At 37.2% G+C, this 17,369-nt stretch overlaps 1 protein-coding gene across 3 annotated transcripts in view; it reads right to left on the bottom strand.

Moving 5' to 3' along the window:
• Positions 1 to 634: 634 nt before the first annotated feature.
• The window catches only part of LOC124356973 (protein stoned-B), a 38,073-nt gene continuing 21,338 nt past the window's right edge, over positions 635 to 17,369 (bottom strand). For 2 of the 3 annotated variants that reach the window (XM_046808315.1, XM_046808317.1), the window contains exons 12-14: positions 16,071 to 16,281; positions 12,894 to 13,062; positions 635 to 5,943 (exon numbers count right to left, since the gene is read on the bottom strand). In XM_046808315.1, the coding sequence (XP_046664271.1) occupies positions 12,912 to 13,062; positions 16,071 to 16,281 (362 nt within the window). In that variant the 3' untranslated portion in view covers positions 635 to 5,943; positions 12,894 to 12,911. Of the gene's footprint in view, positions 5,944 to 12,882; positions 13,063 to 16,070; positions 16,282 to 17,369 lie in introns of all 3 variants that reach the window. The other variant, XM_046808316.1, reaches the window with a different exon arrangement.

The following is a 17,369-nucleotide window of genomic DNA, read 5'->3' as shown; positions in this document are numbered from 1 at the left end:
GAAACTACAGTTTGGAAAATTCAGTTTTCGAAAAAAGACACTTATATACGTGGAATTTCCTTTAAAGCTTACCTGAAATCAACGAAAAATCTGTTAAAAACAACTAAAAAATCTCTGCTAAACAACTGAATAACTTTTGAAAAACAACTGAATTTCAACTATTTATCATGACAAATTAATCAACAATCAGTGAACGAACTGATCAGTGATCAAGTATGTCTACTGATCAATGTGTTGGAAATATTTCTCGTAAAATTTACAGGCACAATGAAAACATATTCAAGTAATTTAACACTTAATATACACTTAAATATTTTTTCAAAGGGATGAAACATTTCTTACATAATGTATTCATAGATAATGAAATCATAATTATCAAATGAGTAAAATAATAATTCTAAAATAATGAATAACGTAAACTTAGTCCACTCTTTATATCATTTGTATACCAAAAGCAGATTTACACAGAATTATGTTATAGATAATGACTCTTTATGTATATACATTTTCTATTGTTACGAGAAATATTTTCAACTCATTGATGAGTAGACATTATTGATTAATTTTTCAGTTCACTCACTGAATTTTTCTTTATTGATAATTGATAGTAAGTCAAGACGCAATGAAACAACACTTTTTCTTATAGAATTTTAATCATCTGCAAACAGAATTAGACAACAACTTACATCTACTGACCATTGTCACCCGGCCCAGGCGTGCCTGGAGAGCTCAATATTAGAACCAAACATAACCAAATCATACTACAAGATATTATACATAACAAGATGTACACAGTCTAGACCTATGATAACATTAACATCGTTATAATATGTATACCCTATAATAATCATGTTGATAGGTAGTTTACAGATCAGCAAAATACATTAGATACACTCATTTACGATACAGTATATACACAGAGCAGACGAAAATATAATCCTTATAATATATAACACTGGAATATACAATGAGTGACTAGCACAAAGCAGGCCACCTTCACGATAACGTACAGTTCACTACGTACAAAGCGGAGGGGCGTTGCAACCTTCCCACATTGCACGTACAGCTCGGGCAAACTGCTACATATTTCAGGAGAGGGGTTCTTGAAATGATTTCGAGTATGAAGAAGAAGAACTATCTTACAACAAAATATATGTATGGGTTTATTGAGTCTCGAAGTAAACTTATAATTTTTGTTATGAAAATGTTGTGACAGGTTCAAGAATTATTTGGCATTATATTAACCTTGACCCACGAAAACCCAGTTCTTTCATAACCATCACGTTAACATACCACTCAAAAAGTACCAAACTTTGAAAAAAAACTCGGAATACCAAAAATATTCAATCATTTTTTAAATTATACCCTAACCAATTTATTTGTTTAATTATGTTATTTTGTAAATAACAAATAAAACGGTTTAGATTGAAATTGTATAATTTCTAATGTTTGTACAACATACACTTACATGTAATAAGTAAGTGTGTTATTGTTTGTTGTTGTCAGTTAAATATTTTGAACATATTTTTACTCAAACCCAGTGCTGAAAATGAAAACTTTTTTACTGATAAAAAATGAGTTCAGTAAAATATTTGGAATTTATTTCCACTATCAGGATATAATATTAGAATACTTTAAAATACGTTATAGATCCTAAATGAATATAGTGCTTCGATTGTTTAACCGATTCACCGAAGTCATATGTTCACTTAAGTGTGGATTTAGGCTGTGGTGAAAAGACCTTTAGTTTTCCCCTTAAGAACAATTATATACTTCAAACAATTTACCACCTTATTTTAGTTAGTATAAATAAGGAACACGTCTCTCATTTTAAACAAATAATTATTATCCATTTAAACTCTGTTTTTATTTTCTTCTAAAGTGTATACTTTTCGAATTGTTCAACGATGAAGTACAAAAGGGTTTGAGACATTTAAAAACAACCAATTAAAAATTAAAAGTAAATTGGCTAATTACATCATTAAGTAAGACACTTTCCGTAATTGTATAACTAAAAATTAGGTCGTAAAATTGTTTGAAGTTTAACTTGGTACTTATAGGGCTAAAATGGGGTGGTCGTCAAAACAGCTGGCTCTTAAGAGTGTAGGCATATAAGAACATCGTATAAGATGTTATATGGTTCAGTATTCAATTTTAAGGAAATACTGGTATCATAAAACTTATGGTAATATTTTTGGAAATAAGACACACAATCATATAGAACATCACAATCACATGAATCATATAGATCCAAGAAGGTATTTATATGATTTTTATTTTGAGCATTTTTGTAAAATATGTGCCTAAACAAAATTATTGAAATTAAATAGGACATCATACAAGTTTGAACACTCATGTTTCTTTTAATGTCCAAAAGTTTCACCATCTACATGTTAAATAATCTTTGACCATCTTTACAAGTGTTTGTAATCTGTTTGGAAATTGAAGTTTAAAATTATAATTTTAACACTGAAATCTCAAAAATAAGATAGTGGGTCTTCATAAAATGATAGTCTGTAACAAATATCTTGCCTGTCGTCTGAACAGACGTCACTGATATTTAAGAAGTGAAGCGAGCGGGCACGGTTGAGAAAGGTTGCAACCTTGTAAGGGGAGGAGTTAGGCCTAAGCTACAGTTTACACTAGACTACATATAGACACAACGGTGGACCGACGCTGTGTTGCCTGGTGTCTAAAGAACTATGGGAGATTAGATCAGATTAGACCATTAATGATCCGGTACCACATACACGGGCAGGTAACTTTAATCCACGTTGTTGCATACATTTGCCTAATGTACACTAACAATTAAAAAATCAATCAAATATTGAGCAACTTATGTTCTCTACTATTTAAAAAAGGTGCAAAAAGGTTAAAACGTTCTACTTTTTGTAAAGTTAAATTTAACACGTACATTTTGACATGCATGTTGTTAGGAAGTTCTCCACACAAAACGGACCGTGCAAAATACATATTTGAAAAATTTCAAGGAAAACCACGTGTGGAAATATTTTAAACGTGAATGGGAAGTGTATTATGAACTTGTTAAAATATTTAGAATCTGCTGATGACGCTATATCAAAGTTTAAACCATTACAAAGTTATTGACTTATCCACAGTCTTTGATCACATTACATAGAAAACGCAATTTACTTAAATATTCTGTAATTAGTTTCACTTCCTGTAAAAGAGATCTTTAAAAAAAATATTGGCGTTGGAAGATTTGATAGAATAATAGAATTTCGGACATTTGCCATCGTTATGTATTAAACACAACAGTAAGACAACGTTTCGAGGATTGGAATATATCCTCTTCGTCTGGTGGGTTAGGTATTACTCCATATGAAAATAATACCTCCCTTTACGTTTTTCTTTCTGTTCTTTATTTTTGTATGTACTAATACCTCCCCAACCTGACGAAGAGGATAGGTTCCAATCCTCGAAACGTTGTGACATACATTTTTTAACGTATAAAGATGACACGTGTCCGAAATCCTGTTATCCTTTCAGATCTTTATAATTGGAAAATGTTGAGAAATGTTAATTTTTCCTTTTTACGATTTTTTAAAGTAGGATAAAGATTAATTTATTTTCTTAACTGCTAATACATTTTAAAGGTAATACAATACAAGAAATGTGTATAAACTCTCAAAACATAATTAATTATAAAGGTGTATAAGTACAATATTAAATTTTTAAGAATAATTGGCCATAAACGACCTATGGCCAACTCTGATTGGTTTAATTACTTTGCTGAAGTTAATTTAAAGAAGAGCATTGTTTACTAGATTTTACTATGTTAAATTAAATGTTCTTAATGTAATAATAAAGAAGCACTAATAATAAAACTACCAATCTAATTAATCTTATTATTTCTTGTACTATTACACTAAATTTAATGTTATAGTGTTTTTAAGATATAAAAGTGTTCAACTATTATTCTTTATCAGTCGAAACTATTGTTTTTACGTTTACAAAACTTTAATACTGAGATCATAAACGTGGTTAAATAAATCGTGACTTTCTAGCAACCAGGAGGAATTTCAAACTGATTTTGAATGTCACGCCATTTTGTTTTCGTAGACACCTATATGAATAAATATAGATCGTGAAATATCTGTCCACCTTCTGGCAAAACATAGAATCACACATTAAGAAAGCTGGTTTACGCCGCGTATAAATTTGTTCAAACGTAACTTAGCTTAGCTTACCTACAAAACCCAAACGTAATGCCAACAATGCATAACTTCAACATACCGCAGCGGAATATTCCTCGTTAAACAATATCTAAACTTACTAATCAGTAGATATTGGGTAAAAATATATTTTCCTATCCTTCATTACACGTCTACAGCATAACTATGATATCTGCTCATTTACAACGCTGATATGCTATAAAGTCATCTATTATAGTATTGTATTACAACTCTACGCCATAACGCAATAAACACGGTACATGGCTGAAGATCACTCAGGCAAAAGACGCTCCTTACCATTACATTATTGCAGTTTGATTACATAGTAAATGTCACACAAAATAAAGCAATAGAAATTAAATATATAAACATAGTTAATACAATCAAAGTTTATAAAAGTAGTATCTCGGTTTATACAATTATCTATTTTTAATTAAATAAATAGCTAGAAACCCCTATTTGAACGAAGCTACTGAGAAAAATAAATTAAAATAAGCTGTGTTTCCATCTAAAACCAAGCAATACATTTAATTATAAACGTTTTATTTTTATATCAACATATTTCTCTTCACCATCTTACAATACAAAATAAACTGACATTATTAATGAAAACAAACATTTGAGCACATACGTACATTTGGTCCTCGTGCTCCGTGAAAGGCTCATTTATAGAAACCATAGTTATTTTCAATTATAAATAAAATTATCATAGTTGCAAACCTAATTTAAAAATACATTACAAGTTTACTAGTTCTCATTATAATCATTAATATTGCTAAACGTATAACAAACTTAATGAATTTTTGATTAGTTTTGTGCATGTTTATAATTATTATTACTTAGTGAATTATTTACTAGAACCGATAAACTCATGTATTGACTTTCCTATTTCCCTTGGGAAACTACACTATTGGTCATCCATTACCTGAACAGCTGAGAATGATTTTCTGTTGAACTTGTATAACAGCATTTTAAGGCATCAGTAATTTCACTACTTCTTTAGATTCAAGGCCGTACGAGTATTTCTAGTAAGAGAATCGTATTTTGATAACGTCTGTGTATTCATAAAAAGGGCGATAGAAACACCTCATATTCATTAACTGTAGTGTAGTTGATTGTATTCCAACCGTAGCTTAATGCATGAAGAAAACAATTAATTTAGTTAATTATGACGTACTTTAAACGAGTTAATTATGGATAAAATTGTTTTAAATAAAAAACTACACATTTGATTTAAGAAAATGTCAAGAAAACATCAATACTGAAATGCGACTACCCATGTTGACACACTGTAGTAATAAAACACTGTTAGTGTTAAATTTACACATACAAAGGAGTACTCACACGACAAAACGATATCTAAAGTCTAGCAACTAGCGTTAAACAACTAAATTTCTGAGTCCTACCACCAGCTTTGAACTTAACTTTACTATACATAAGCCTAGCTAACGTATTGGGGGAAGCTTTGGAGTATGTACACGAGCTAACCTACTGATGCAGAGTATTGTCCATTACTGGGTGACTGTACCCTACCCTCAGGTATAGAGACACTATGCACACCACAGTCTTTCTAAACTACTAACATGTACAGTACAATACATGGAACGCGAGAAAGCTGAACAATTATTTTAGCTAGAACATAGATAAGTACAGTCAGTTTCAGTGAAGGGGAGAACACCAGACTTTGTACAGTCTTTCACTGTGGAACCATGACAACTTGTAACAACAGATGGGAAGGGACAGTAAGCTGCAACAGAGACAAATGTTTGATTAGATGAAATTCAAATAATTTGTTTTGCTATTCATAAACAGTGCTATAAAGAAAATTATTTCAACTCTCAGACATGAAATGAGCCACTTGGATCTGACATTTTGATACACGGTAAAATAGAGGCAGCTGTTTGTATTCTAACTAAATAAAACTAACTTTCTAAACATATTTTTTTGTATATTGGTTTATACATGCTACTTCGGTGAGATGAAGCCAATATTTTTTACATGTATAATTTAAATTTTACAAATTAACCTAGAAAGTACTCAATGGCTTTCAGTAGTTTTAATTTCTCTTTAATGAATCAATAACAATGCTCATGTGAGGAAATTGAAAATTATTGAAAGTAAATCACCCAAACCTCTTCCTACAATGGGAAATAACAGGTTAACAAATTTATTAACACTATTTTGAAAAGAAGGTAGGAGCTACACTGCAAGAATATTTTATGGAAAACACAACTTTCAAAGTGCCCGCGCTTATAAATAAACTATTTTGGAACCGCACTCATCTTGTATTGGACCCAACATAACCTAACGAAATTTGTTACCGAACTGAGTGACTTCAATAGCTATAAGAGTAAAAGGGGTTATATGGACTTCGAATTTTCAATTTCAGTTTATTATAATTGATTTTCATACCAAATACACTAAACATTAAATTATGTTTAGACTTTATTAAAAAGTAAGGGATTAAAAAACTTTGTGATAAGGACTGTCCAAATAGATTTGATGAATAACTGAAAACCAATTTAGTGTAATTGAACATAATCATTTCAAATATATTTGAAAGATATAGGAATTTGTGTTTTGTAGGAACGTACGACTATATAATATACAAATAATAACAAGATCAGAATGTAGTAAACTTGATAACAAATTATAGTCATTTTTTTGACGTAAAATATTTATTTGTAGTTTAGATCGTACAAAATAATCGCAAACGATAAAACTAAAACAACCAAATTTTAAAGCAAAAACCCGTATCCTTTAGAAATATAATTAAAACGGTTAATATTAGTATTATATATAGCATTGGCTTACATTAAATGTACAACTAATGTACTATTATTAGTATTGAAGTTTTTTGAACAGTACAAATATGATACTGAATATCCATACTCATTTTACACATTATTTTACTACAGTCTTAAAATCTCATTATTGCATGACTTTTGTAAACTCTGCACAGAGCGCTTAGCTAGGTGTGTAGCTGTAGCTGCTAGCCGCAGCAGGGGCATGCTCCCATCTCATTACTATATGACGTTTGTAATGCCTGCTACTTACACACAGAGAGCGCTTAGGTAGGTGGGAGGCTGTAGCTGCTAGCCTTAGCAGGGACATGCTCCCATCTCATTACAGTATGACGTTTGTAATGTCTGCTACTTACACACTTGACAGAGAGCGCTTGACATGTCGCTGTTGCTGCTAGCCGCAGCAGGGCCGTGCTCCCATCTCATGATAGTATGACATGTAATGCCTGCTACTTACACACGTGAAAGAGAGCGCGTAGCTTTGTGTATCGCTGTAGCTGCTTCTCACAACAGGGCCGTGCTCCCATCTCATGATAGTATGACATGTAATGCCTGCTACTTACACACGTGAAAGAGAGCGCGTAGCTTTGTGTCTCGCTGTAGCTGTTTCTCACAACAGGGGCGTGCTCCCATCTCATGATAGTATGACTTGTAATGCCTGCTACTTACACACGTGAAAGAGAGCGCGTAGCTTTGTGTGTCGCTGTAGCTGCTTCCCACAACAGGGGCGTGTTACCATCTCATGATAGAATGACTTGTAATCCCTGCTACTTACACACGTGAAAGAGAGCGCGTAGCTTTGTGTGTCGCTGTAGCTGCTTCTCACAACAGGGGCGTGCTACCATCTCATGATAGTATGACTTGTAATGCCTGCTACTTACACACGTGAAAGAGAGCGCGTAGCTTTGTGTATCGCTGTAGCTGCTTCTCACAACAGGGCCGTGCTCCCATCTCATGATAGTATGACTTGTAATGCCTGCTACTTACACACGTGAAAGAAAGCGCGTAGCTTTGTGTGTCGCTGTAGCTGCTTCTCACAACAGGGGCGTGCTACCATCTCATGATAGTATGACTTGTAATGCCTGCTACTTACACACGTGAAAGAGAGCGCGTAGCTTTGTGTGTCGCTGTAGCTGCTTCTCACAACAGGGCCGTGCTCCCATCTCATGATAGTATGACTTGTAATGCCTGCTACTTACACACGTGAAAGAGAGCGCGTAGCTTTGTGTGTCGCTGTAGCTGCTTCTCACAACAGGGGCGTGCTACCATCTCATGATAGTATGACATGTCAATGCCTGCTACTTACACACGTGAAAGAGAGCGCGTAGCTTTGTGTCTCGCTGTAGCTGTTTCTCACAACAGGGCCGTGCTCCCATCTCATGATAGTATGACATGTAATGCCTGCTACTTACACACGTGAAAGAGAGCGCGTAGCTTTGTGTCTCGCTGTAGCTGTTTCTCACAACAGGGGCGTGCTCCCATCTCATGATAGTATGACTTGTAATGCCTGCTACTTACACATCGTGAAAAGAGAGCGCGTAGCTTTGTGTGTCGCTGTAGCTGCTTCCCACAACAGGTGCGTGTTTACCATCTCATGATAGAATGACTTGTAATCCCTGCATACTTACACACGTGAAAAGAGAGCGCGTAGCTTTGTGTGTCTCGCTGTTGCTGCTTCTCACAACAGGGGGGGGCGTGCTACCATCTCATGATAGTATGACTTGTAATGCCTGCTACTTACACACGTGAAAGAGCGCGCGTAGCTTTGTGTATCGAGCTGTTCTACACACAAAACGAGGGGGGGGGGGGGGGGGGGGGGGGGGGGGGGTTAATTGCTGCTTCTCACAACAGGGCACGTGCTCCCATCTCATGATAGTATGACTTGTAATGCCTGCTACTTACACACGTGAAAGAAAGCGCGTAGCTTTGTGTCTCGCTGTAGCTGTTTCTCACAACAGGGGTGTGCTCCCATCTCATTGATAGTATGACTTGTAATGCCTGCTACTTACACACGTGAAAGAGAGCGCGCGTAGCTTTGTGTGTCGCTGTAGCTGCTTCCCACAACAGGGGCGTGTTACCATCTCATGGATAGAATGACTTGTAATCCCTGCTACTTACACACGTGAAAGAGAGAGCGCGTAGCTTTGTGTGTTCGCTGTAGCTGCTTCTCAAACCCCCCAACAGGGGCGTGCTACCATCTCATGATAGTATGACTTGTAATGCCTGCTACTTACACACGTGAAAGAGAGCGCGTAGCTTTGTGTATCGCTGTAGCTGCTTCTCACAACATGGGCCGTGCTCCCATCTCATGATAGTACGACTGTAATGCCTGCTACTTACACACGTGAAAGAAAGCGCGTAGCTTTGTGTGTCGCTGTAGCTGCTTCTCACAACAGGGGCGAGCTACCATCTCATGATAGTATGACTTGTAATGCCTGCTACTTACACACGTGAAAGAGAGCGCGTAGCTTTGTGTGTCGCTGTAGCTGCTTCTCACAACAGGGCCGTGCTCCCATCTCATGATAGTATGACTTGTAATGCCTGCTACTTACACACGTGAAAGAGAGCGCGTAGCTTTGTGTGTCGCTGTAGCTGCTTCTCACAAACAGGGGCGTGCTACCATCTCATGATAGTATGACATGTAATGCCTGCTACTTACACACGTGAAAGAGAGGCGCGTAGCTTTGTGTCTCGCTGTAGCTGTTTCTCACAACAGGGCCGTGCTCCCATCTCATGATAGTATGACATGTAATGCCTGCTACTTACACACGTGAAAGAGAGCGCGTAGCTTTGTGTCTCAGCTGTAGCTGTTTCTCACAAGCAGGGGCGTGCTCCCATCTCATGATAGTATGACTTGTAATGCCTGCTACTTACACACGTGTAAAGAGAGCGCGTAGCTTTGTGTGTCGCTGTAGCTGCTTCCCACAACAGGGGCGTGTTACCATCTCATGATAGAATGACTGTGTTAATCCCTGCTACTTACACACGTGAAAGAGAGCGCGAAGCTTTGTGTGTCGCTGTAGCTGCTTCTTACAACAGGGGCGTGCTACCATCTCATGATAGTATGACTTGTAATGCCTGCTACTTACACACGTGAAAGAGAGCGCGTAGCTTTGTGTATCGCTGTAGCTGCTTCTCACAACAGGGCCGTGCTCCCATCTCATGATAGTTATGACTTGTAATGCCTGCTACTTACACACGTGAAAGAAAGCGCGTAGCTTTGTGTGTCGCTGTAGCTGCTTCTCACAACAGGGGCGTGCTACCATCTCATGATAGTATGACTTGTGTAATGCCTGCTACTTACACACGTGAAAGAGAGCGCGTAGCTTTGTGTGTCGCTGTAACTGCTTCTCACAACAGGGCCGTGCTCCCATCTCATGATAGTTATGACTTGTAATGCCTGCTACTTACACACGTGAAAGAGAGCGCGTAGCTTTGTGTGTCGCTGTAGCTGCTTCTCACAACAGGGGCGTGCTATCCATCTCATGATAGTATGACTTGTAATGCCTGCTACTTACACACGTGAAAGAGAGCGCGTAGCTTTGTGTATCGCTTGTAGCTGCTTCTCACAACAGGGCCGTTGCTCCCATCTCATGATAGTATGACTTGTAATGCCTGCTACTTACACCAGTGAAAGAGAGCGCGTAGCTTTGTGTGTCGCTGTAGCTGCTTCTCACAACAGGGGCAGTGCTACCATCTCATGATAGTCTGACTTGTAATGCCTGCTACTTACACTACGTGGAAAGAGAGCGCGTAGCTTTGTGTCTCGCTGTAGCTGTTTCTCACAACAGGGGCGTGCTCCCATCTCATGATAGTATGACCTTGTAACTGCCTGCTACTTACACACGTGAAAGAGAGCGCGTAGCTTTGTGTGTCGCTGTGTGGTACTAGCTGCTTCTCACAACAGGGCGTGCTACCATCTCATTGATAGTATGACTTGTAATGCCTGCTAACTTACACACGTGAAAGAGAGCGCGTAGCTTTGTGTATCGCTGTAGCTGCTTCTCACAACAGGGCCGTGCTCCCATCTCATGATAGTATGACTTGTAATGCCTGCTACTTACACACGTGAAAGAGAGCGCGTAGCTTTGTGTGTCGCTGTAGCTGCTTCTCACAACAGGGGCGTGCTACCATCTCATGATAGTATGACTTGTAATGCCTGCTACTTACACACGTGAAAGAGAGCGCGTAGCTTTGTGTCTCGCTGTAGCTGTTTCTCACAACAGGGGCGTGCTCCCATCTCATGATAGTATGACTTGTAATGCCTGCTACTTACACACGTGAAAGAGAGCGCGTAGCTTTGTGTGTCGCTGTAGCTGCTTCTCACAACAGGGCCGTGCTCCCATCTCATGATTGTATGACGTTTGTAATGCCTGCTACTTACACACTTGACAGAGAGCGCTTAGCTAGATGAGTCGCTGTCACTGTCTGCCGCAGCAGGGGACAGGGGAGGGGGTGCTCCCATCTCTTTATTGTATGACTTGTAATGCCTGCTACTTACACACTTGACAGAGAGCGCTTAGCTAGATGAGTCGCTGTCACTGTCTGCCGAAGCAGGGTGGGCGTATTCCCATCTCTTTATTGTATGACTTGTAATGCCTGCTACTTACACACTTGACAGAGAGCGCTTAGCTAGATGAGTCGCTGTCACTGTCTGCCGCAGCAGGGGGGGGGTGCTCCCATCTCTTTATTGTATGACTTGTAATACCTGCTACTTACACACTTGACAGAGAGCGCTTAGCTAGATGAGTCGCTGTCACTGTCTGCCGCAGCAGGGGGGGGGGTTGCTCCCATCTCTTTATTGTATGACTTGTAATGCCTGCTACTTACACACTTGACAGAGAGCGCTTAGCTATATGAGTCGCTGTCACTGTCTGCCGAAGCAGGGGCGTATTCCAATCTCATTATTGTATGACTTGTAATGCCTGCTACTTACACACTTGACAAAGAGCGCTTAGATAGATGAGTCGCTGTCACTGTCTGCCGAAGCAGGGGCGTATTCCAATCTCATTATTGTATGACTTGTAATGCCTGCTACTTACACACTTGACAGAGAGCGCTTAGCTAGATGAGTCGCTGTCACTGTCTGCCGCAGCAAGGGGGGGGGGGGGTGCTCCCATCTCTTTATTGTATGACTTGTCATACCTGCTACTTACACACTTGACAGAGAGCGCTTAGCTAGATGAGTAGCTGTCACTGTCTGCCGCAGCAGGGGGGGGGTGCTCCCATCTCTTTATTGTATGACTTGTAATGCCTGCTACTTACACACTTGACAGAGGGCGCTTAGCTAGATGAGTCGCTGTCACTGTCTGCCGAAGCAGGGGCGTATTCCAATCTCATTGTATGACTTGTAATGCCTGCTACTTACACACTTGACAGAGAGCGCTTAGCTAGATGAGTCGCTGTCACTGTCTGCCGAAGCAGGGGCGTATTCCAATCTCATTGTATGACTTGTAATGCCTGCTACTTACACACTTGACAGAGAGCGCTTAGCTATATGAGTCGCTGTCACTGTCTGCCGAAGCAGGGGCGTATTCCAATCTCATTATTGTATGACTTGTAATGCCTGCTACTTACACACTTGACAGAGAGCGCTTAGCTAGATGAGTCGCTGTCACTGTCTGCCGAAGCAGGGGCGTATTCCAATCTCATTGTATGACTTGTAATGCCTGCTACTTACACACTTGACAGAGAGCGCTTAGCTAGATGAGTCGCTGTCACTGTCTGCCGAAGCAGGGGCGTATTCCAATCTCATTGTATGACTTGTAATGCCTGCTACTTACACACTTGACAGAGAGCGCTTAGCTAGATGAGTCGCTGTCACTGTCTGCCGCAGCAAGGGGGGGGGTGCTCCCATCTCTTTATTGTATGACTTGTCATACCTGCTACTTACACACTTGACAGAGAGCGCTTAGCTAGATGAGTCGCTGTCACTGTCTGCCGCAGCAGGAGTGTGCTCCTCGACGATGGGTGCTGGAGTGGGAGCTGGAGCGGGGGTGGGTTTGGAGGTGGCGGCAATATAATCATTTGGCCCCTCAGCTTGCGTAAATTCTATCTCCACCCTAAAACACAATAGAAAATATAAATTCGTAAATACATTTATATAATAAATGAAATTCTCTTAGTTGTATTTGATTTTAATGGTGTTTTCAAGAGACCAGACCGTCATTAATTAAAAGACTTCCTAAGTCTTCTTCAACCTGCCATTGTATTTGTTCATTTCTAATGGAGTTTGTAGAACCACGAATTAGTCCCTTTTAGTTGAGTAGTTAGTACCTCAGTTCATCACCCAGAGGCCCTAGGTTCGATTCCCATTCCAATCACAGGGTTTCCGTACGTTAAGAAATTGTTTTCAGAGCGTAGTCTGGAGTAATGTGATATACGGATCCAAGATAAACTTACCACAGAGGTTGTGTGTCAACTAGTTGGAATGATAGTCCCAGGAGTCAAGATCTAATTTGCATTGTACTAACCGAAAACCAAGGGTTTTTCAAATAGATAGTATTGAAAGTATATCCCCTAAGAAATAGATTGTGTGAGGCACGCTTGTTTTAGTACAGTTCTAAATGGTAGGGTATAAAAATGAGTAATATAAAACGAAATTTTTATCAAATCATGGGTTTGTATCTTAATACACACCAACCTAACCATCATACACATGAATAAAGGTTAATCATCGCAGTCAACCATAAGAAGATATTTGATATTTAGTTGAAAGTGGCGATTAAAATTTTTTTTATTTAGCATAACTATTATTTATGTGCCAACGGGTTATATTAGGAGTGCATAGCTAAAGAATATGATTTGAGAACAAAATTATCATTTTTATGTTTAACCGTTTAATACCATCTGATATCGATTGCGAAAAACTGGCCCGACTGAATATTGGTTTCTTTCTTAAGAGAAATTTCTCTAACTACTTCAGGAATAACACTAGTTTGCGAGCTTATATAATGAAAATTAGCTCTCGACTCGTAGACTCTTTACTTTTACAAAACAATATTAAAGTCATAATTTTCCTTACTTTAACAAACTTTTCTATTATAGTTATAAACTAGTTAACTATCGGATGACAATGGAAGATATATCGTCAAATCATGTTCAGTCGAAATGACCTATGGGCGATATATTGTCCATGTGTGTTGTTTGTGGCAAATGAGCAGATTTGTGCTGACATCGTGTTCAATGGATTTGGGAAACCTTGGTTCAATGTATTTAAGTTTGTTCTGAGCACTCTGATTTTTTTCTACCACGAAATGGAAACTGGTTGCAATGTGTTTAATAAAGATACTGTTTAAAATAACTTCTAAATTATTTTTGTCTGCAAAGTTCAAAGAAAATTTTTAATTCAAATATAATTTGAGATACATATTGTTTATTAAGTATGCTTATAAAATATATCTTTTCACTGTAAAAACATAATTGATTTGGTGTTGTAAAGAAGAAAACTTAGAAATTAAACAAAAAAATAGGGTTTTTATATTTAATCTCTATTTTTATCCAACTATTATACTCAAATATTATTAGAACGTTTTTTTAGATACGTTTTAGTAAAATAATTATAAATATATAACTTTGTAATTCAAGTTATGAATTATTTTGTAGATCTATTAAAATTTTTCATATTGAGCACTTATACCCAATGAAACAGAATAAATATAATATTCTATTGACATTGAAAAACGTTTTTATCACGGATCTCGAAGGGTTGACTGGTTTATAAGGAAGTACTATTTTTGGAGTAGTATGTGTAACTCTATAAAGAAATTATTACGTAACTAATGAACGATGAAGGTCTAAGTTTTATATTTTATATAGCAAATCAATTATGATTCAAAATATAATCAACTAGGTTTGCTCTTATCAGTATAATTTTGTAATAAATACAGTAATGGTGATATTATCGATTTGTTATTTTATGGCCTTATATTTTTAAGTTTTTAAACGTGTTTAAACTTTACTATACGATGCCTTCCTTAGCTGCAATATCTTTGCATAGAATTTAGCCATAAGAAGTATAACTGCTAGTGTTTTCTATAAATATAAAACTATTCACTTCTACCAAATTAGTACTATTAAATTTGATATCTGTAGGGAGTTTCAGTACGCGTAACCGCCTAACTTTGACGAAAAGTGAAATAATGCATAGACTACATTAAAAATCTACTACAGTTATGTATTACAACAGTTAAAACACGTTTAACATATTTTCGTAACCTTTTCCATTGGCTTTTATTAACATTATAATATGATTAATAATTTGTGTATTTAATTATTTATGTAATCAATAATATAACATATTGAACTCGATGTTTACCATCTAGAATAGAACAACATAAAAGTTATACATAACGATTTCATACCAGTTATTCTTGATTTAAAGTTTGTTATTGACGATGGAATGTCTGAAAGGATAACAGGATTTGCAGTAGCAATGCCTGGAGTGGACTCTAAGCAGCTTATGGGTATATATAACATTTAACCCTTCTCTTTTCCTTCTTTTCTTCTTTCTGCTCTTTTTTAATGTATCAATACCCCCCACCTGACGAAGAGTATAGATTCCAATCGTCGAAACGTTGTGTTATATTGTTTATAACATAAAACGATGGCAAAGATACGAAGTCCTGTTATAACAATTAGGATTACTATTGTTACAGCGAGATATTGTAGAGCTAAGTACAAATATGACAAGAAGGAGTTGGCTTTATGATTAATAACATAACGTGCTGATGATCATTTCATTGTGGTCTACTTCTATTCTTTCCTGCCAGATATTGACCATGGTAATAATTAAAACAACAACTACTAAATTGTTTAGTGGTCAAAAGACACGAACCACTTTTTTATACAAGCAAAACACATTACGGCTGTTATTACTTAGCATTGAAGTGAAGACTAAGCGTAGTACTGCATGATATATAAGTTATTAGTTATAGTGATTAATTTTTTTTTCATAACAGTCAAGCAACAAAAGGCAGGTATTGCTTATTGCTTACCCACCATCCCTTCCGTTTATAAAGAGACTCTCAGAGCCGCTTGTACGATCTGTAGGACTACACTGAAAACTTACTTGTATTCGTGCCTGGCCAGCTGCCTGACGTACTTCTCTGGCGGAGAGTCACTGTCACTGTTGCTGATTGACACGGAGCGCACGGTGGTGTGTGACACCTGCGTCACTGGCATGGTGAACTCCACGAAGCAGTACTTGTCCAGCTCCTCGGGGATCTGGTCGTAGGAGGTCAAGGCCATGTGGCACACTAGGTTGTGAGTAGTGTATGCACCTATAGAAATAAATACGGGATGTGGTGTTTAGAGGGAAATGCAAGCTGGCAAAATCACCGAGATTTGAATATTTGACCAGTGTAAGAAAAGTACTTTTGATCATGAAAGTAATGCTGCTAATTGTGACTATCACATTGGTTTAACAAGAAAAGAGATTAATTTTATAAAAAAAACTTTACTGCACACCGTATGCTATAATTTGTTACCTGTAGCACATAAGTAGCACATGCATTTGTTTCTACTTATATCTATTTCAAAAATATGTATGCCTGCATTTAAACAATTATTTTTCAAAAGAGGTTATTCTGATTCTGGGATTATAGGCTATTCTGTACTTGACGAGCCGATGTGTCTGGGGAATGGCACAGGATGGATGACAGAAATGTCGGGTATTATATGAGAGACATTAACAATATTTTAAACATTTCCTCATGTCCTTAATATAAATCTTTCTTTACATAAATTTAAAAATATAAATATAAATTGTATAGATTTGAAATATCCTATTTAAAACACTTTATGAAATAACTAAAACATTTCATTCGGTTCCGTTGAGTTAAAAAAACTTGACTGTATAATTATCTTACCTCAAAACAGCTGATGTTTATTTTTAATTACAGAAATTTATAAAGTCTTTGATTGATTCCATAGATTACAATAAGACCAATAGATAGGACATCGGGTGCTCGCAGGTGAAGCTAATACTCAACAATATGGCGGCGCGGGCGTGAGTCACCCTACTGAGGAGCGTTGCCTTACACCCCCGCTCTTCACTTCGCCCTTGTCGAGTTTACTGTAGTGACCTGCTATACACTCCGCTTACTGACCATTTTTTACTTCTTATAAAGGCAATAGCTAAGAAATATTTTAAGTTGAGACTACACCATTTTTCAGAGAAATTCAATGAATCAATACACAAAACCAAACTTAGAAATTATCTCTTGAAAACAGTAACGTTCATGGGGCAATAATTGGTTCATTGAATTTTAAACTGTTCAACTTTTTCAATTGTATTGTAGTTTTTGTCTTTTGTTTTGTTTGTCATCATGGTTGGAAATGATCACTTAAAAACAAATCTATTTCTATA

The sequence above is a fragment of the Homalodisca vitripennis genome, chromosome 3 (assembly GCF_021130785.1).
Source record: "Homalodisca vitripennis isolate AUS2020 chromosome 3, UT_GWSS_2.1, whole genome shotgun sequence".
In the NCBI taxonomy this organism is placed as follows: Eukaryota; Metazoa; Arthropoda; class Insecta; order Hemiptera; family Cicadellidae; genus Homalodisca; species Homalodisca vitripennis.
The sequence above is the reverse complement of the archived record's forward strand: the minus strand, read 5'-3'. Positions and strand labels throughout refer to the sequence as shown.